This window comes from Cupressus sempervirens, chromosome 8, assembly GCF_028749045.1.
Source record: "Cupressus sempervirens isolate cs-2001-9-10 chromosome 8, ASM2874904v1, whole genome shotgun sequence".
Lineage (NCBI taxonomy): Eukaryota > Viridiplantae > Streptophyta > Pinopsida > Cupressales > Cupressaceae > Cupressus > Cupressus sempervirens.
Genome location: NC_143125.1, coordinates 672,204,074 through 672,225,819, shown reverse-complemented (window position 1 = coordinate 672,225,819; position 21,746 = coordinate 672,204,074). Strand labels below are relative to the sequence as shown.

General features: G+C 31.1%; 1 protein-coding gene across 1 annotated transcript; it reads right to left on the bottom strand.

Annotated features, from left to right (window-relative positions):
- Positions 1 to 362: 362 nt before the first annotated feature.
- LOC149544231 (phospholipase A2-alpha-like) lies at positions 363 to 2,877 on the bottom strand. Its single transcript, XM_089798747.1, has 4 exons — positions 2,498 to 2,877; positions 2,005 to 2,047; positions 1,790 to 1,915; positions 363 to 870 (listed from the first exon to the last, which is right to left on the bottom strand). The coding sequence occupies exons 1-4, from the start codon at positions 2,633 to 2,635 to the stop codon at positions 695 to 697; spliced, it is 483 nt and encodes a 160-aa protein (XP_089654873.1). The 5' UTR covers positions 2,636 to 2,877; the 3' UTR covers positions 363 to 694.
- Positions 2,878 to 21,746: the final 18,869 nt, after the last annotated feature.

The following is a 21,746-nucleotide window of genomic DNA, read 5'->3' as shown; positions in this document are numbered from 1 at the left end:
TATTTATTATTGTATTAATTTCATACCAAAACCCCAATTCTCTTTAAAATTCCAAATCAGTCATTTGCTATGAGCATTTCAGCAAAATTTTTGGTCATGTACTTGTCTATACTTCTATAACAAATAGATAGTAATTCAAATGTATTACTTAAAGGGATAATGGAAGCATTTGTAAGTTGTAGAACTCCGAATAATAGCATAATAATCATCTTTATTCCACAAGGTGGATTGAGCAAACGAATAAAAATCTCAAATAAGGAGTTGGAATGCATTAGGTGATCTTATGGCTTGATAAAAATGAATGGCACAAGTCCAATGCTGAAATGAAGAAGAAAAAATGAAAGACCAGTGGAAGAATCCCATTAGATGCAATACATCTTCTGCATATTATTGTGCATTTCTCTTGAAATCCGTGGACTCCATTAGAAGCCAATGTTTTACAATTTCTAATTACATGGCAAAAAGTTGGTTAACGCTACACTTGTGTTGAAGCCAATTATTGCTTGTGCCATTAAAGTACTTCAAGCTTGATGACAACTTCTGATAAAATAAGCAAATATTATGCTGAACTAGGCCGAGTCATGAAACATAGGAGAAGATCAATCATACATAATCAACGCTCATTTTTTATTAGTTGGGAATGAAAAAAAGTTGTTCCTAGCCTAGTGAGCTCAGCAAAATCTCCCTGTTTGAATCAGGGCTGGTGGAGAGCCCTTCCTGCCACTATAGCTAACTCAATAACATCATAAAGAAGCGAGGTAACCTGTTCCATATCACAATCGCTTCCTGCAAAGGAAGGAGCTCCAGATGCCCTCACCGAGTCTATACAGTTTAACAATGCCTGGTTGCAACTCAGGCTTAGATAATCCCCTGAATGCCACAAATTTTAAGAGTTTTCTAATTAACAAAAATGTAATGTGAACTTCACTACTGATATCAGCTATTATTGAACAAGGGCTGGGAAATAAGATTGAAATCAATGTCAAAATTTTTTGCATAATTCAAATCATACAATTGAAATTTCCACAATCTATTATATAAAGAGAATACAGGGGTTTTGTAATGATGAAGAGACTCACTTAATTTTGATAATTTTGATAATAGATCAGGGAATGTAAATCAAACTTATACAAGATCTTGGACAAAACATTTAGTCATTCAATCATCCATTATTAGGATGAAATATAAGTGATCATAATCAGTCCTTATTATAGGATCATCATTTTGAATTCATGGACTCTGATAAATGTGTTCACTAATAGAAGATAATGGGAAAAGGGCAAGTCATATTCTATAATATCAAGGATATTTTTGAATTCAATTGTGTGAATTTTCTTCTTTAACATTTATTATTGAAATCAATATAAACTCTTGTAACAAAACAATGAGACTAATGCTAATTCTTTTTGAATAACCATATTAAAAACTAACTCCATACTGAAATTCAATAATAGAAAATCATATGTTAGAATTCTATTTTTAATCTGAACGTTTCAACTTAGAATTCTATTTTTATGTCATTGTATAATTTGAACTTAGATCTCATGCTCAATTCTGTAACCAATTAAACTCAATCCTATAGACTTCTTTTAACGTTACTCCAAAATATCCAAGGAGAAAATAAACAGAGTAAATCCAAAAACATGCTAAATAAAATGCCCTATGAACTGGGGGAAAACTCACACTATATTAATAAAGCAAAGGAAGAAAACCCACATAAAGAACAATGTGCAGGCTGTTTACGTTTACCCTTAATATTCAAGATCATGAGTATTCTTGTGTTACTTACCATTTTGAACTTGAACACAAGAATCGTGGGTTTTGCAGCAGGCATCTAGGGCATCGCAGGGGTCTTCTCCAGGGCATCCACTGTAAGCCAGCCCACAGTATTTTCCATACCTCAGCAATGGAGCAACTGCAACACAAAATATCCCTTCAACCTTATCCATTCACACCATTAAACCCCCATTAAACCTACAAAGATTTGAGGAAAAAGTTCATTACCTGTGCAAAATCTAGATTCACATTGGCTGCTGCATCCGCTTGTCTGTGTCATTCATTAAAACTAATCCCATTTCAGTCATATCATGATCTAATGTTACAAACAAACCAATAATTTTATGTGCCATTGATTAAAACTAATCCTACTTCAGTCATCCATGACCTAATGTTATAAACACACAGTTTTCTGTAAATTTTGATTAAAGCTAATCCCATTTCATTCATTCCATGATCTAATCTTGCAAACAAACAAATACTTCTCTGTGCCATTGATTAAAACTTATCCCATTTCAGTCATCCCACAAACGATAGTTTTCTGTGCCATTGATTTAAACTAAATCCTATTTCAGTCATACCATGATCATCAAATGTCACAAACAAATAACTTTGTGTACCATTGATTAAAACTAATCCAACATGAGTCATAGCATGATGTAATGTAATGCTGTATGCTGGCAGCATTGAGAAATTTCAAAACCCAAAAACATGAACTTACCAGAGAGGAAGTTATATTCACGGGCCCTATATTGAGAGCTTGGGCTCCTGGTATGTTGCCATTACATGAAAAGCTTACAGCAACAATGGCGGCCACGCTGAGGAAAATGAGGCCATCAAATCGCTGAAATTCAGTCATTTTCTCTGACTTGTAAATATCAAAAACCTCTGTAATGGGGTTTTCAGCCCAGTATTCTCATTGTATATACAAAGGTGATCATATTCAGTGAACTGACAACAAAGCAAAGGAAGGACATTGCTACATATCACGCTGGCCCGTGAATCCTTTTGTTTTTGAGTGATTATTTTATTGTTAGGAAACCAAGGCATTGAGGGATACAGACGAGATTACTTTTTGACTAATTGCACGTATTTTGTAACTAGTTCTTTGTCGCAATGCAGTTTCAGCTTACTTTATAGGTATTTCTACCATCGTTTCTGTTACATCTGCCACGATTATCATTACTGGTATAGAATACTAATTGTAAGGTTGGTATGACGTTTAGGTATACATGCAGAGCAGGTTATAAATTTGGTGGCTGTCACTGTAGTTTTCGAGTGACCTTTTGATTTAATAAATTGCTTGCTTCTGTTAGGAGCAGCGTAATTTTCACAGTAGGTATGAAGATGATGTTTGCTTGCTTTTCAATAATTTTCTTCAATAGTAATATTGTAAAGATTGGTTTTTCAATTATTGGTATGAGTGGATCACATTCAGTGAAAGATAAATAAAAACTTCAAGACTTAATATAGTATTGTTGTTTCTATTTTTAATTGTATCTTATTAGTGATATTGCTGAGCTAAATTTATTGACTCAAATTTTATGAGTAGTGGTTTAGAGAATCTATATTGGATCGAGCTGATGCTCACACACGAAGTACCATGATTTCTAGGGAGGTCACCCATCCCACTAACTTTTGTGAGTAATCCCACTAACCTTTGTGAGTATCACCTAGATCCAATGTGAAATTTGAATCAATGGGTTTGACTACTAATACTACACATTTCTCTCCCTATGTCACCTCCCTGATAATCACCTAGGTCTAATGAATGCTAAATGTCCATTCATTTTTATGTGAAGTGAGTTAGTGTGAACCAACAATATTGCAATGTGTCTAATTTATTTAATATAAGAATTCAGATAATACCTTAATGATAGATCAAAAAGTGTGACCTCCAAAATATTATATGAATAAATCAGATATTGTTAAAACTAAAAGTGAATATATAAGTTTTAAAAAGATATATTTTTAAAATGAGAGAATATGATAATACATATATATTTTTAGAATGAGAGAATATAATAAATTGATATTTTGTATATTTAGTATTGATTATAAGAATCGATGGGATCTTGAAGAAAGAACCTGACTTGGAAAGCATACGTGAGGAAAAATTAATTAATTCTTTTTTAAGAATTTCGTTTTTCAAAAGCTAAAAGTGAGGTGACAGAAAACAAGAAAACATTATTTTTTCCATTCTGCACGCATTACATGTTTTTTCAGAGGCTCCAGTACAGTGACACAGTGACGGCCAGCAATTGCTTTGTGCATGCTGTTGTACAACTGAAAGGATAGCACTCACTTTTAATAATTTAATAATTTCTTGTTGATAGTTATCATAATTATATAATTATATAGATCAATATATGTAAAATAATTATTTTTTAAATTCGAATACTTTGTGTACTTATACAGAAATAAAGTGGGGTGTAGTGATTAAATGATAGACTAAATTATAAGCTCTTATGTTAAATTTTGTCGAGAAGCACTATATATCAATATTTATTTATTTCTATCTATTTTTTAAATTAAAATATATGTCAAATTATAAAAAAATATTAATTCAAATACTTCGTGTACTCATACAAAAATTAAGTGGAGTGTAGTGATTAAATGATAGACTAAATTATAAGACCTTATGTTAAATTCTCTTGAGGCACTATATTAATATTCATTTGTTTCTGTCCTTTTAAAAAAAATTTAGGATAAAATTAACGTTTAAGCATCACAATCTTGGAATCACCCTCAATAACTCCTGCAAGAACCATTATAAGTAAATTTTGCATATTTCTCATGTTCGATAAATATGATAGAATAGCCTAATTACTGTTTGATTTTAGGTTTCCTATTTGCTCTCATATTTTAAATATTTATATCTAAAAATATATTTGAATGTATTTAAAAAGGAATAGAGGCTCCTTATTATACTTGTCATAGGTAAAATTATTGCATTCAATTATCTAGATTTAATAATTAGTTCTCCATTTGTGAACAATAAAAATTAATAAAATTTTTATTTAATTTTTTTTCTAAAATTTATTTATTTTTTATAATTAAAAAAATCATAAAATATTTTTATAGTTGGCCAATTTGATTTAGTGTCATAAAAGTCCTTTGGAGGCTTCCTATATTGTATTTTACAATTTTGAATTTGAATTTTAAGATTAAAAAACTTTAAATTTTGATTTGTAAGTTGATTTTTTAATATACAATTAATGTATGCATTATATTATTATTAATATAGTATAAATATTTTTTTATGTTATATTATGATATATATAAATGATATATTAAAAAATCTAATTAAAAAACATATATGATGTTAATATGTTTTATATTTTAGGTAAGAGTCTATGACATAATGGTAAATTGTGAGTCTCTGGGTTTAAATCTATTCGCAATCAATTAATCTTGGCCTCAATGTCTTACCGATCAAAAAAATGTTTTATGCTTTTGAATTTTAAATTAAAATATTTAATTTTTTAATAAAACTATTTTTTTAGTTAAAAAATATTTTATGCTTTCAAATTTTTAATAAAAATATTTTTTTTTTAAAATGAAACTATTTTTTTCTTTTTTTATAATGTTGAATGTTTTAATTTTAGTATGTAATTAGTTAATTAATATTAGACTTCATCATTTTTTTCCACTTCACAAATTATGATTCTAAATATTTTTATGCTTATACTAATCATTATTAAGAGCTATTATACCTTTCCTTCACATTAAATTTTAAATTAAATAAATTATTAAAATTAATTTATAATTATTGTTAGAGCTAAAATTATTTTAGAATTAACTCCTTAACTATTATGGCAAGTACATGCTACTACATGACACTTGTTAGTCCATGCAGGGTACTAATGTTTTTGGTTGTGGTCACCAATTACATTTTATAAGCAAAGTCTACATATTGATAAAGTTTTACAATGATTTATTTTCAAATGAATTTTTAAACATTAATTTCTTATTTGCAATTGGTTGATCTCTATTTTCGTGAGGTAATATTCAATTTTCTCCAACAAAAACTCAAATATTTTTCCATTAATTAATGAATGCATTAATTACAACTTTATATTTTCAACATTTGTGACAAGTTATTAATTCCAAATCAATTGCACTTGTCACCAATTTATATGTTTAAATTTATTTGTTCTTTGAATTTATTGTTTTCTTTTTAATGTTTTAAAAGTTTATAATAAATTAATCAATACAAAACTTAAGATATGCAGTATAACATATTAATGGTTAATAACTTATTTTTATATATAAAACGATAATTATATCATATCAAATGTAATATATAAATAAATGATTTTATTGTATATGATGTAAATATGATTTGTAATGATATTTTAAAAGTATCGAATATTTTAATAATACTTTTTAATACAATAAGACAACATAAAGAAGATCAAATATTTAAAATTGATTAGTTTGTAATTTTTAATATATTTTACAAATAAAACCTCCATCTAGTTTTTTTCTATGTAATTTTTATTTTTTATTAAGTAGAAGTAAAGATTTACAATTTTTAGGCAATTGATGCCTGTCAAAGATTTGGACATCTTGACACTAAGCCACTGTAACTATTTAGCTACACCCATTATACATTTGACAAAATGGTCATAAGCACCGAAGAACCTCCATCTTTTAACCATCACATAAGGCAGCGACTCGAGCTCAACCAGAGCTCTTGTTATTATTATGTTATGATAATCATTTACTAGAATATGAATAATTTTTAGACCAATAGCTATCTATTTGTATATTTCATAGTTGAAGAAATCGGACTAATTAGCTCAAAACATTTCTCTTATTTTCTCTACTTTATTTTCATATTGCTATATAATTAATTTATTCTATTGTTATTTTTTTCCAAGTGTATATATACTATTACTAATATACACATTTACATGTATAGTATAGTAGAAATCTAACCTAAAATATCTGTTAGTAAGAACCCAAACTAAACTTTTGCTAATAAAATATATAGATTGTAACATCAATATAGATTGAAAAATAAATTAAATATTGAAAAACAAGTTTCTAGATATTGAGGATTAGAAGAATCTAGAGGCTATGGTTCTTATTAGGGGTTGTTAATGGTGGCCTTTCCTTGTTAGTTTTGACATGAAATTTGGGCTAGAGCAGGCAAGCTTGTGACGATGTGCCACAATTTGGACGTTAATTATGAGCATGAAAATTGTCACTGGATATTTTGGGAGAAGCGCTAATTATCAACATCTCAAGTAAATCTAACCGTTGTAATTCCGATAGTTTTAATTTTCTGTTATTTTATTCTTCTTCACAATTATCATTTATTCATTTTCATTCACTTTCTGTTATTATTATTTTATTCTGCTTTAGAATTATACTTTAATTTTACCAAGTATAACGAGTGATAGAAAGGTTCAACTACATTGTTCGGTGCGCATGAAGAACTCACTCAAGTATAACGAGTGATTGAAAGATTCAACTACATTGTTTGGTGTGCATGAAGAAATTACTAGTAATTTTTTTTAGGTCAGATAAGGACAGTCCAATTTGTTTATAATCGATATATATATATATTTTTTTTAATTTTTTATTTTTTTATTGGTACAAAGTAAATATTAATTATTATTATTTATTAAATTCTAGTGAAGTTGAACCAAGATCTCCCATTAAGAAGCTCACAAATTTATTATTGTTTCTAAATCAAGACACAATAAATTGTTAGATAGAAATTCTAAAGTTAAAATTTTAAAATTAATTTGTCACAACTTATTCTTTTGTTACCCAATAAACCTAATATTCAATTTCTTGAATGTAGCTGTTGGAAACAAAGAATATCATTTTTATATTCTAAATAACTTTAGACCATTATCCTCTTACCTTTTGATGTATTAGTGGGCATTGAAGGATGTTTAATGGAGCTTGTTAAAAATATTTGCATGTGCAAACGTTCGTAATTCAAATTTTTTTTAACATTTCCAATTGCCACAAAAGTGGCACCCACTATTGTGGGCTCACCCTTTACTTCTCTCAATTTTACTTGGTTAGACTTCCTCATTCCTGGTATCTTTCAAGTCAAACAAAGGTTCCAGTGAAGCTTAACAACTTTGTGGTAGGGTGGTAAAGCACTCCTACAATATTCTCGCCGTATATATTTCCTTGACCAAGTTTTGGAAAGGTCATCATACTTAGGACTTTTATGTATCCCCAAGGTATCAATTGGTTAATTATTTGATCTTGTTAAATTGTCATATTTAAGAATTTGAACATATTAATTTATTTTCTCTTGTTATACTTGTATTTATTTCATTGAATTAAATGGTTAATAGTAATGTTGACTAGCACACCAACAAATATATCCTTTTATTGATAATATAACATTTATGGTACAAGGCTTTTACTTGATTGATTTACAATATACCAAGCAATCATATAAATAGATTGCATAAGACTCTTCATCTTACACATTAAGGTCTTTTTGAGTCCCAAAAGAAAAACCCTTCATATTTCCATATGGTCAACACTGTGCATGATGTATGACACATTTTTTTTGCATTATATTAACTTAATTATAATTGCAAACATCTCTTTCTTTTGAAGATGATCATAATAGTTGTAAAAAACATATTTTGAACTCGTAAGATCAAAGATAAAGATCTCTATCGCAACTATAAACTTAAACATCCACTCTTAGCAAGAAAGAGATCCTTAGTCAGGTATGCACACATAGCTGCAGCCAAAGATGATAAATTCACATAACATATGTTATCTTAGCATAATAAAAACTATCATAGATACTTCATAAGCACATAGAATGGAGTCACATACATGACTTTCACCATGCCTTCTTGCAGAGAGTAGAACAAAGATTTTTATCCCAAAACGTCTCCCAAAGAAGGATACATTTTCACCACTCCTACTTGTAGAGGGCGGTCCATCATATCTACTCACAGAGGGTGGAATAAGGTCTCTCACCCCAGACTTCTCCTAGAGAAGAATGTATTTCCACCATGCCTACTTGTAGAGGGTGGTCTACCATACCTACTCACAAAGAGTGGAGCGAACCTTGGATTTCACCTCAAAATTCTCTTAGAGAAGAATGCATTAATAAAAAGGATTTTCTCTTAATAGAGACTCCCTCCTAGTAAGGACATATTTAATAATAGAGTTTCCCTCTCAACTGGGATAACTTTAATTATCAGTAGATTGTTGACTATTGCATAAACTTGCAAAGGGTTGGACATCTCCCTCTATTATGTAACCTCCCTTTGAAGTTGTGTAGTCTCTTGCTAACCATGATCTTCCTTTTTTATTGAAGATAATATATGCCACCAATTTAGTGCGAAGACTACAAACAACATTGCAACATCTCTCACTATCCCATTGCACCATGCAACCAAAAGAGATTTATAACAACTTATAAGATCCACTTATTATAGAGGCAAATGCAAAGATATATTATCTTTCTAGTTAGATAAAAAAAATATAGAATACTTATCTCTTTGAATTCTAATCTTAGCACAATATGAACAAAGAAAATGAATAAGTGCAAACAAGAATTCATATGATAATTATAGAACTTGTTTAAACAAAATGTGTTACACAATAAAGATATAACCATAAAGGAAAATGAGAATTGACATCTTCCAAAATAACCTACCAGTCTCATCAAAGGCTTTTACACAAAGTTAAGTTAGCATGCACATGATGTGAATCCAAGGATCAAAATCAATACTCAAAATCATATAGCTTAAAGTTTTATCAATGAAAACAATGAATTCTGTAATGCCCCGCCAAGGGATCCAAAGAATTAACCTAGAATTTCACTAAGTTTGGTAACATATTTTTTTTTTTTAATAACATGAAAGTAAATACCACATATAACTTGTACATAATAATGGAAGCAATAGCAATGTCCATCTAAAAGTAAACATAACATACATAACCGATTTCATTCTTTAAGAATCCCTTAACGTTGAGTTACATCTAAACTAACTAACATACATGAATCCATCTAGTACAACATCCATATAAATAATAATGATAAGTCTGATGTTCATACATTACATTTCCAAATGCTCAATCATCCACTATACATGTCACAGGGTATGAAGGCTTAAAAGAATATACATATGTGAAATAAGGTACATCATCCTATCCCAATCCATGATACATCAAAGTAGAGATAATCACATGATACATCATCATAGAAGACATATACATCCATCATAAAGAGCAAACAAAATAAACTAAGTGCACGGTTCCTCCCAACTGTTAATAGTATCATTAGACCATTGTGGGCCCTAGCCATCCCTCCGTGCATAACATCCCAAATCACCGAAGAGATCATCGGTATTAACATAGTAGGTATGTCACTCCTAACATATACAACATCATATGTAGAAAGTAATCTAACATGCAAATATAAGCATAAGATAACACCATCTAACATATGCTAATCATCAATGAAAAGATACATATCCACCATCACGAAGGACGCATCAGCCACGATGTCTCAATGAATCTCAAATGATAAGAGTGGAAAATACACTACCACCCGACCGCGTGGTACCTAAGTGGTCCACTCCCACCATGCTGAGGAGATAATCTCAAGTCCCAAACAGGCTATCAATCCACAAAGCATAAATCTCTATAGTCCAGGAATCCTAAAAGTATACTAACTCAAAGGTTCCAATCACACACAAAACCGACATCTAATTCCCAGAGGCACACAATGACATGTAGGAAACCTACTCTGCAAACAGGAAAGTGTCATCGCATTTATCACATACAAGTTACCCTGGTAGTTAGCTAAACTCCACGGGTCCATACTGATCTCATGCAGCCACTAGTATCCTCTCATACTGACAAGGCATACTACAGAATGCACGGTCGCAACCATGCGTTCTCACTACTCCCATCCTAGCCTGTATAAGTGCTCAAGGCATGGGCGAGAACATCAAAACAATTATCTTTTTAAGTTCATTTAATCCCCATTTAGTGTGTAACTGTTATCACTTATTAACCAAACTTACAATGAGTTACCCTGGCAGCCACTTAGGGCCCCGACCCCCATTGCAAGCCACTTTCCGACACTACAAGTAGATTACCTACCCTAAGCTCATGGAATCATAAATTTCAAAATCACAAAAGATAATCCATAATAAAATCATCAAATATGCATAAAAGCATCAAATATCCATAATAAAAATCATCAAACCTCCAAGATAAGAATCATCAAAGTTCCATGAGCATCTGAAAAGCATCCATAGAAAATCATGACCACAACAGTTCTCTATTGGCAACTGAAGGCATCACTGATAATCATAAGTATCCATTGGTTCTCAATAACCAAAATCACAATATCCATTGGTTCTCAACAAGCAACCAAGAATATTCTCAAAATCATACTGATCGAAGACTCCAAAATGGTTGAGTCAAATATGTCACAACATGACATCATCAAGAAATAAATCTACATTTCAGTCCCATCATGGCGACTAGAAAATAATCCAAGGATAACTAATCGATGACTCAAAAATGATTAGCTCAAGTGTTTCATATATCTCAGCTTCACACATGAAGACTGATGAACAATAACAATCGGTAATACAAAGATTTCATAGAGCACATGATCACATAACCATGGTTGGGCTTATAAAGATCGAGACCAAATAAGATCAACATGCCAACACATCCCATAACCCTCGAGCCTCCGGTAACAACCTACGACTGATCAACACTAGTCAATCCAAAACTCAAAACAAGAAGCATATAGAATACACAATGCAAACACATGTTTTGGTTTACTAAATTCACATAGTTGAATCAAGTGTAGAGTTTCATTCTCCATTTTCAAGTGTAGGGGTTTTCAGTTTTCGTTTCAAGTGTACCTCAAGTGTCTAAGTTTAATCATTTGACCTACAAGTCAACCCATTTGTACCCCGATAGCATTATCCTTCCATTATTAAGAATTACATTCTAAGAATAACTTAAAGATAAATATTTACTAAACTAATCATCATTGACCTTTAATTAAATTGTCCTCTATATTTAACTATGATCCATATTTTAGTTGATTATCTTTTCTTTAATGTTACTTCAAGTTTTCAACATAATCAAAGATCATTATTCGTTTATAAAAGAACCAATTATCAATCTTTGAATAAGAAGAAGATAACTTTATTTATCTCAATCCATTAACATAGGTACACCATCCATGACCTATTAACATCTTATTAATTTTTAATTAGAGACTTAATTAAGTATTACTAAAGTTTGAGTCTTTTAATTTATTCATTATCATCATTGATAACCATATAATATCTAAAGTCATAATTCAAGTCATAAGAATAAGACCTATCAACTTCAATATAGATAATCTACAATCTCGTTAAAAGAATTATATCAAATAAATCTCTATTACATAACTTAATTATTAATTAAATCTAATTAACTCTCATTAATTGATTTAATTAATAATTGCATAAATGTAGCAATATTCTAATTAATGTTAGTTGACTAACAACTAACTAGAATTTTGTAAGTTAAAAGTCAACTATAATCTAGTACACAAATATTCATATTCATAGTTCAATAATAATAACTTGTTAATATTTAATAACAAGCTATATTGGGAATCTTATTAATAAATCTATAATGACCACATTCGTCACTCTACAACAATGTTCTCATTTATATTTTAATAATAACAAGTTATAATAAATCTCCAATACCAAGTATTATTATTTCAAATAAGTTTCCCCTATGTACATTGATTCAGTTAATTGATACTCCTCCAAATTATTAACCAATTCAATTTGATTAATATCTTTTACAGTACTTCAATCATTAACTAATCTCCTCTAGATTAACTCTAATCGTATTAATTGATAATTATTTAAACTATTATTTATTAATAGTTTGTTAGACCCAACAAACATTAATAAATAATAAACTCATCAAAACTATTATTATTCTATCTAGAGAACTTTACATAAGCTTTATTAGTTAACTCTTAATACCATTAAGGTATATCAATAATTTTATTAATAATACCATAGTAATTCAAATTATAACAATGTTATAATAGTGACTCCATATCAATTAAATCTTAATCCATTATCATTAAAGTCTCTTCATTTATAAACGTAATATAAAATTACCATCTCTAAATTATTTAATATATATTAAATAGTATTTCATATACATTATAAAAAGTCCACTATATAAACTATATTAAAATCTCTTTTCTTTTAATTTTCTCTCATTTAAAAAAATCCATTTACTTAGATTGACTAATAATTAATTACACTTCTTCTACTATTAATTAATCTTAATTAAATTAAATTTAATTAGATTAGATAATAAACCATATAAAACTAATGCATATTAATAAGATTCTAATAAGGGAAGATTGCAATAATATCTTTAATTCATTCCATGCTTTGATATATTATTTTTGTGAAGTTTAAGCTTAAATAACTCTTGGTTATGAGAAATGAAGAAATATCTGTCCTTGAATAAAATCGTCCTAGTACGACAGCCATATCTTCCTAATGAACCGTTGGATCGGGCTGAAATTGAAATATGTTGGAGAGGGCCAAGTTGCGCCAATTTTGACTAGAGCGATCGAATAAATTCAATCACGATAAAAAGTTATGAATGAATGAGTTCGGGTCTATCCAAGGGGCAACGACAAGACAATTTGTGATGAATTAAGAATTTCCTCTTAAAATAATTATTCTCTAAATTTATCCAATAATTTCACTAATGGATTTGGCCATAAATCTTGAAACCATTTTCAAACCTATTTCAATTTGATTCTAATTCGAACCTAAACCCGTTTAGATCTAATTTCTTGGATTTTCTATTATTTCTTTCTCAACCAAATAGCATATCTAGATTCCAATTCAAATTGCAAATTCATTCATGGAATATAATCAGACACATATAACAAACATGATATAGACAGGAAGAGAAATAGTGGAAAGAGAATATGTGAATATCACGAGTGCACCTGGACACCGATGCTAATCCGTCATGCCTCGGAAGTCCATAAAAAATCTCTTCCTTCTCCATCATTGCAATTCCTCCAAGTTCCAAGCCAATCGAATCCTCCAAGTGACTAGAAGTGTTAGATGAAGCATAGAAGCATATAGAAGCATATGAGCATGTAAAAATATATGAGCATGTAGAAACATATGAGCATGGAGCATATGAGCATGAAGAAGAATATGAGCATGTAAGCTTGAAGCTTCCATTTTTAGCTTGAAGCTTGTAGCTTATAGCTTCCATTAAGCTTTCATTTAAACTTCTATGAATGCTTGAATATAAAGAGCTCTCAAGAAACCTTTGGAATGCTTCTTGAAACAGCTGGAAGGTGTCACCAACTAAGCATGGGTCTTTGCCAACCTTTTTGATGAGTCATAGAGTTGTAGACACCTTGTGCTTAATTGATGCACTAGCCCTCGTGTTGTTGACACATGTTAATTCCCATGCAAGCTTATAATTCCAATTTACTTTTAAAATAATTTCTATTTAAATTTTATAACTTTCATTTTAATTTTTATAACTTTTATTATTATTATTTTATTTATTACTTTATTATTATTTTATTTTATAATTATTATTAATTTTAATTTTTAGTTTTCTTTTATTTAATTCCTTTTCTCCAATAATTCACATTTAATTAATTGCAATCAAAATATCAAAGATCATGATATTTTATTAAGTTTCTCAAGTAAATAATTTATTAATTAAATCTATTTATTAAGACTTAATTAATGAAAAATTCACCATAGACCTCCAAGATAAAATATGAAAATTCATCATAGAACAAATCATACAAAATAAATCTAAAGGGTTAAAAATCACGAAATATGTCATCCGACACATTCGGTGGGTATTCAACTTTGATACTTGTCCTAACTCACTAGGACAAATGGTTTTTAGGTTTGGGATTTGGACTTGAGAATTTATCTCCCTTCTCTTATCATTGAGATAATGTGATAGGGTACACTCATCTTGGCAATTCAGGGAAGTCAATACTCGGTACTTGCAACCTGCATAAAAACCATGCATGTACAAGCACAATATATACTAAACTAAACAGACAATGGCAGGAAGTGGTGCATCGTGTAGTTCCTGACTAGCAGGTGACTACGACTCCCTTCCTTAACCACATTAGACACACCATACAAAAGCAAACACACAAAGCAAACACGCACACCATACACATGCAAGTATGGGGTAGGTATCCATAAGAAAACACATATGATAATAAATCATCTTACTAATCATCATTAATAACTGCAAACACTGAAAATAATCATCATACATACATGAAATGTAGAGTCTAAGTAATCTCATCACATATCAATTGAATCCATAGCACAATATCTGATAATCTCATAATCATGTTACTAACCATCAACATGAAACTAGCTCTAAAAGAGTTCAACAATGATAACAAAATGCAAACCAGGGGCAGGCACTACAAATTCGCTTTCTAGAGTTTAGAAAAAATGTTGTATATAAGCTATAGATAACATATCATTTAATAAAATTTGTATCCAAGAACTTACCCCATAGAAGGAAAAATATTAATTGTGTACAATTAAGAGTAAAAAAGGATAAGTGTACCTGAGAAGATTGACAAAAAAAATTTGATATCACTTAAATTTGAAGATGCACCCCCTAATGGATGATAAAAGAGTGATGGAATAGCCTAGATTTAGATGAGTTGAACCTAACAAGAGGTCATCCAAAAGATCTTTCACAAGTGGTGCCTATTCCTTTCTAGATTTCCAACTCATCAACATCTTGCTATCTCCTCCATCACAACTCACATCTGCTTAGCTCACATTATGAGTATGGGCTATGCACCCAAATGGTCTCAATAGGTATGCAACCATCATGAAGTAGAACATAGCTACAACATTTCCATATTTCCCTCACACAAAAGATGTAGCACAATGATAGCTACACCAATGTGATGCCCCATACAACAACAAGAAGCAAGTAGAAAATGTTCCACTAAAATAGTTTCCAACAACTTTTTTAATGAGACTCTACCCCTTAGATACCATACATGAAAGATCAAAGAATAAAATATGCATCCCCAAAATTCTACCACAATTCTAATAAAGAAAGCCAATAAATAATGACCCTTTTACAGTGACTTCATAATAGATTGTTATGATAAAACAACATGTGTATCTTGTAGTGTGAAACTTATCTATCCAATTTTATTGATTTGTTCTTTAGCAGTCATTTTCATTTCACCTAGAGTACCCAACCCAAGGCTTTCATTTTCAAATAATTTGGTCTCTCATTTCTATGTCATATGATTTTAGTCTTTAGATGACAAAGAATCAAAATAAACATACACTCAGACTCCACTGAAGAAAAAAAAATGCTCAATAATGTTAACGGATAAGAAAATGCCCTATAAAGTGAGTTGCATGAAGGATGATGGAGGCATCAAGATGTGGAACATGACATACTTGTATACTAGCATGTTTAATATCAACTTCAAATACAACATTAAGCAAATCACTTCTAGGCAATTCTATTTTATAAATTCTATAGGCCAGAGCAGTAGTGGTAGTCTCGTTTAACAAATAGAGAAAATAGAAATGACATCCACTCTAGCCCTAGGCTCTAGATCGATGAAATAAATTTAGGGACATAAAGAAAATTTTCCCAATTATTCTTGAGATTTATAGGCATCAATAATTATTGTATTTAATCTCCAACAACCATATTTATCACTCCTCCCTATCCCTCTCCACTCTTTCCGTCAAAATGTATTTTCCATCATTTGAAGCACATGACTTTTTTTTCTTAATTTCTAGTTCTCTCCACTTTTGTGTATGTTTCCATTAAATGTATAAAGGACAAATATTAAATGTAAATATGGCTAGTAATTGAACATATCTTATGCTTACCAGTTATGTAGGATTGGAATGGATTGTTTTTGTGTCTTCCATATGAGTGTAGCAAGTTCAGCTTGGGCATATCTCTATATAAGTTTATGAGGAAGAAAGGAGATTAAATATGTAGAGTTGTAGCAACAACGGTATAAGAGAGTACCTCTATTTTGTTCAATTTTGAATAAAATGAAGGAGTAACAATTATGTATATTGCTCTTGTAATGAATAAATGTATAGCTTAAAAATATATAGAAGAATCCACAAATGAATTTTCTTTTCATGGGACTAGTTTTTAATTCTCTATCTTGATTTTCCCTATTTTTCATTTTCATTTTTTCCTCTACCTCTTTCAACAAGTGGTATCAAAGCCAAAGGTTTAAAGGTTATTGGGTGAACATTTTTGTTCAAAAGTCTCTAAAGATTAGAAAGGTTCTTTCCATAGTCAACAATGGTAGCAAGCACATGCTTGAAAAATCCATAGATCCCATAGTTCAATGCGAAAATTTGTGATTATTAGACAGTGACAATGAGAGCATTATTTCCTTCACATGATTTATGGGATCTTGTTGAAAATCAATACCTAGAACTAGCAAATGTAGCAGCATACAATGCACTTTCTCAGGTAGATAAGGATTTATTGAAGGATTATAATAGGAAGAAAGATTCAAAAGCTTTATTTTCTATATCTATCAAGGGGTGCATGAAAACATATTTCCAAGGATTGCAAAATCAACAAAGTCGAAGAAAGTATGGGACATTCTTCAGATAGTTTACCAAGGAATGACAATAGTAAATACAACCAAACTACAAACACTAAGAAGGGATTTTGAGTCTATTGACATGAATGAATCAAATACAATTATTCATTCTTCACTTAGCTTCTTGGATTGATAAACCAAATTAGATCTCATGTTATGACACTTGAGGAAGAGAAAGTAGTAGAAAATATTTTAAGATGTTTTCCTCCAAGATTTGGTAGTATTGTGGTAGCCATAGTAGAGTCAAAATATCTCTCATAACTATCAATTGATGAGATACATGCCTCACTCATTTCTCATGAGAATAGACTAAATAGATGAACACATATAAGTTTGGAACATGCATTCAATACACAAATTTGAAAGGTAGAGGAAGAAACTCAAATAGAGGTTGAAGAAGCAACTTGTCAAGCTCAAGTGGAAGAGGTAGAAGTCATAACCCAATACAAAATGCATTTCAAAATCATTCTCAAGGGAAAAGGTATGACAAGTCCTCAATTCAATGTCATTATTGCAAGAAATTTAGGCAGTATCTTAATGAATGTAGAAAGAAAAAATATGATTCTAGACAACAAAGTGCGAACTTTACCAAAGAAAACCAAGATTAGGATAGCATGTTCTTAGCTTGTAATGTCACACAAGAAAGTCAAACAAATGTAGGGTTTTTAGATTCAAGGTGCAACAACCATATGATAGGGAATTGAGAAATTTTTTCTAGTTTGGATGAAAGTGTAAAATCCGATCTAATATTGGGCAATGACAACAAAGTAGAAGTCAAAGGAAAAGGGAATATCAACATTCTAACCAAGAAGGGGGACAAGCAAAATACATCTGATGTCTAGTTTCTTCCCAATTTAAAACATAATTTAATGAGCATTGGGCATCTTGTTCAAAAAGGTTATAGAGTACCCTTTAAATATGGAGTGTGCACAATCTTAGACATATTTACAAGTAATCAGCTCATTGAGAAGGTCCAAATGACAAACAAAAGAATATTTTTCTTAAACATTAAGCCTAATTTTAATGTGGAAAATGCTCAACCACAACCTGTAATGAACACAAGATGAGAAAGAAAAAGTTGCAGTAGTCACACAAAAAATATTTCAAGAAAAAGTAAAAGATAAAAATTGGGTCATCTAAGATTTGGGCATTTAAACTTTGTAGCACTAAAATTGTGATGTAACAACTAGTCTTGCTCCTACCCCAACTTCATTTTAGGGTTCACTTAGGTCTTTCTCTTGAGCCAATAGGGTTACTCACTACCCTATTCTCCTTAGGATATTTACTATGACATCTTAACACCTTCAACTAGTGAACATCAATTTGAAAAGAACTACAACTGCATTCATTTTTTCTTAAGCTTGTACTAGCCTCGATGCTTCCTCTTCACCAATTCCACATCCTACCTCCATATGGTCAACAATAATTCCATCAATAGGCATAAGCCTTTAGAAGGTCATATGAATCCCTTCCAATATCTAAAACCACTTTGGAGGTTGGAACCCTAATCAAGTTCACAAAAACACATAAATTGCTTCCCAAAGAGCCAAACATGGCTATAAGGAATTAGCCCTACTATTGATGAAAACCTTGAATAACTTGAAAAATTCCTTAACAAGGAGGGGAAATAAGTCTTGATCCAGACACCCTTTCCAGAGACCTAAAATATTTCTAAGGTCTTTGCCCCCTAATCTATTTGTACAATACAACCTATAAATGTGCCTAAAAATAAGGTTTTAAGACTTTTAAAGCTTGTCTAACAATAACTTAACTTTCACCTCCTAAAATATTTCACCAATACCTCCCATTGAATTTGGGGCTTCTACCCTCATGCTACTACCTTCCTCCAAGATTTGTTGAAGCTATTTGTGTATTCATTCCCTCCTAACACCTCTGAAATCTAATGTAATCCTTAGCCATGCAACTGTGGCTCACCTAGGGCATTGCCTTAAAAAATCAATCCTTTCTTTCTAGGGCCCCTTCTTAATTTTAATTTTTTTACATGGAATCATTGTCCTGATCCAAAAAGCTCATACAACAGTGGGAAGAGGCTCTATGACTCCATCTTTACCAGTTGCCTAATTTAGGACAATAGACAAGCAAGAAACAATTTTTTTTATCAACCAAATAGTAACCTACAAAAACAAAAAATAATTATATATAGAATCTTAAAATTAATTCCTCTAACACCTCTAAACATTGCAAATCCAATTTAATTCCATAAAATTGCCAAAATACTCAAAAAACATGAACTGTAATTGTATTCTTGTTGTCCAGACCATACACACAAATCAATTAAAACTTCCAACCTCTTCATTAGGTTGATAATGAACTTAAATACTCATCATAGTTACCAATCCCCATCCACAAATTTTTTCATATGCAACAAAAAATTGCCAATGTTGTCAATGACAACATTGACAACTTGTGAGCAACTTTTACATCTTTTTGAGTTTGGCCCTCAAAATTGGTCCAAAGGATACCTAGATTTACCAAAATCCCTAAATAGGCTTGAAACATTTTAAAAGGACCTTAAATCATTTATTTGGCCATTCTACCCTCCAAATCATATAAATACCCTATTTGACCTAACATGCAACTAGGAGCAACTAAGGCCTAATAAGGCTTCTTCCTACTCTTAACATACCTCAACTTAAGAATAGGTTAGTATTTATTATCCTAGTGGTGTGGCTAGAAACACTACAAGCCAAAACAAACATCGGAGCCCTAGATCTATCATGATCCCACCTAGGTGCCCCTGCACCATACTCCCCCACAAAAGAAAACTATGTCACTCATGTGGATAATAGGTCTTGGGGGATGCCCACCTTGTTGAAGTTTATCTCAAAAATCCAAGTTGCTTTTGAATCTGGCTTGTTTCTCCACTTGATGAGGTGTTCCATGTACACCTTGTACCTGATGGCCTTCTTAACTCTTGAGTCAAACACTTGTTTAGCTTCCATCTTGGTTGGTGAAGGCACCACTATGGGTTCCAAATCAACACTAACTCCTTGACTATTTTGAGAAGCCTTAGGCAATGGATCTTTGAATTGAACCAAGTCTTGCAAATTGAAAATAGGAGAGATGAACCTTATATGAATTGGCTCCATATTTTACTATGATTTTACAAGGTCCCACTCTTTTCATCTGCAATTTAGTTGGTACACCTTTTTGAAATCTTGATTTGTTCAAGTGCACCATGACATAATCTCCAATAGAAAATTGAATGTCTTTTCTCCTTTCATCCACCTTGGCTTTCAAATTTTATGTGTTATCTTGGATTATCTTCTTCACCTACTCCTGGATTTCCTTCATAGTTTGCACAAAATCCTCAGCATGTCCACTCCTATATGTTATGCCTCCAAGATCTCTCAACTCACATACACCCCATGGATGCGTCCCATACACAATTTTAAATGAGCTTTTGCATGTGGTTCTATTCTTACTGTCATTGTAAGCATACTCTACTTGGGGAATGATAACATCTCATGTTTTCCCATATTCCTTAGTTAGGCACCTCAAAAGATTACCAAACATCCCATTAACCACCACAGTTTGGCCATCTATTTGAGGATGGAAGGTTGATCCAAAAGAAATTTTTATACCAAGTCTACTCCATAAGGTCTTCCAAATATGACTCATGAGATTCACGTATCTATCTAAAACAATTCTCAATGGAAGTCCATGAATCCTTACAACCTCCTTAAATAACAAGTGTGCAATGTGGCTAGCATCATTAGCAGTCTTGCATGATATGAAGTTCCCCATCTTACTAAATCTGTCAACCACTACATAAATAATGTCATATCAATTTTTTGTCTTACGAAGGACTACTATGAAGTCCATTCTCACACACTCCCATGTCTTATTTGGGATTGGTAAGGGTTGATATAAGCATGCATTACTCATTCCACCCTTGGCTTTCATACACACCATACATTTCTCAACATACTTAGTCACATCCCTCGCTAGTACTAGCCAATAGTAGAATCTTTGGACTAATTCTAAAGTTTTTCTCACAACAAAGTGACCACTTAGGCTCCAATTGTGTGTTTCTTGAATTAGGTTTTCTTGTATTGATCCCCTTGGTACATATAACCAATTTCCCTTAAATAACAACCCATTTTGTAAGGTAAATTTAGAGAACTTGCTATGGAAATGGTTCTAAAAGTTAGAACATACCTTGCAAGCCTATGCAAAGTCTTCATCCTCCTTATAGAGACCGTTGAAGCTCTCTATCCCAATACTATGTAACTGAACTTCTTGGACAATTAAC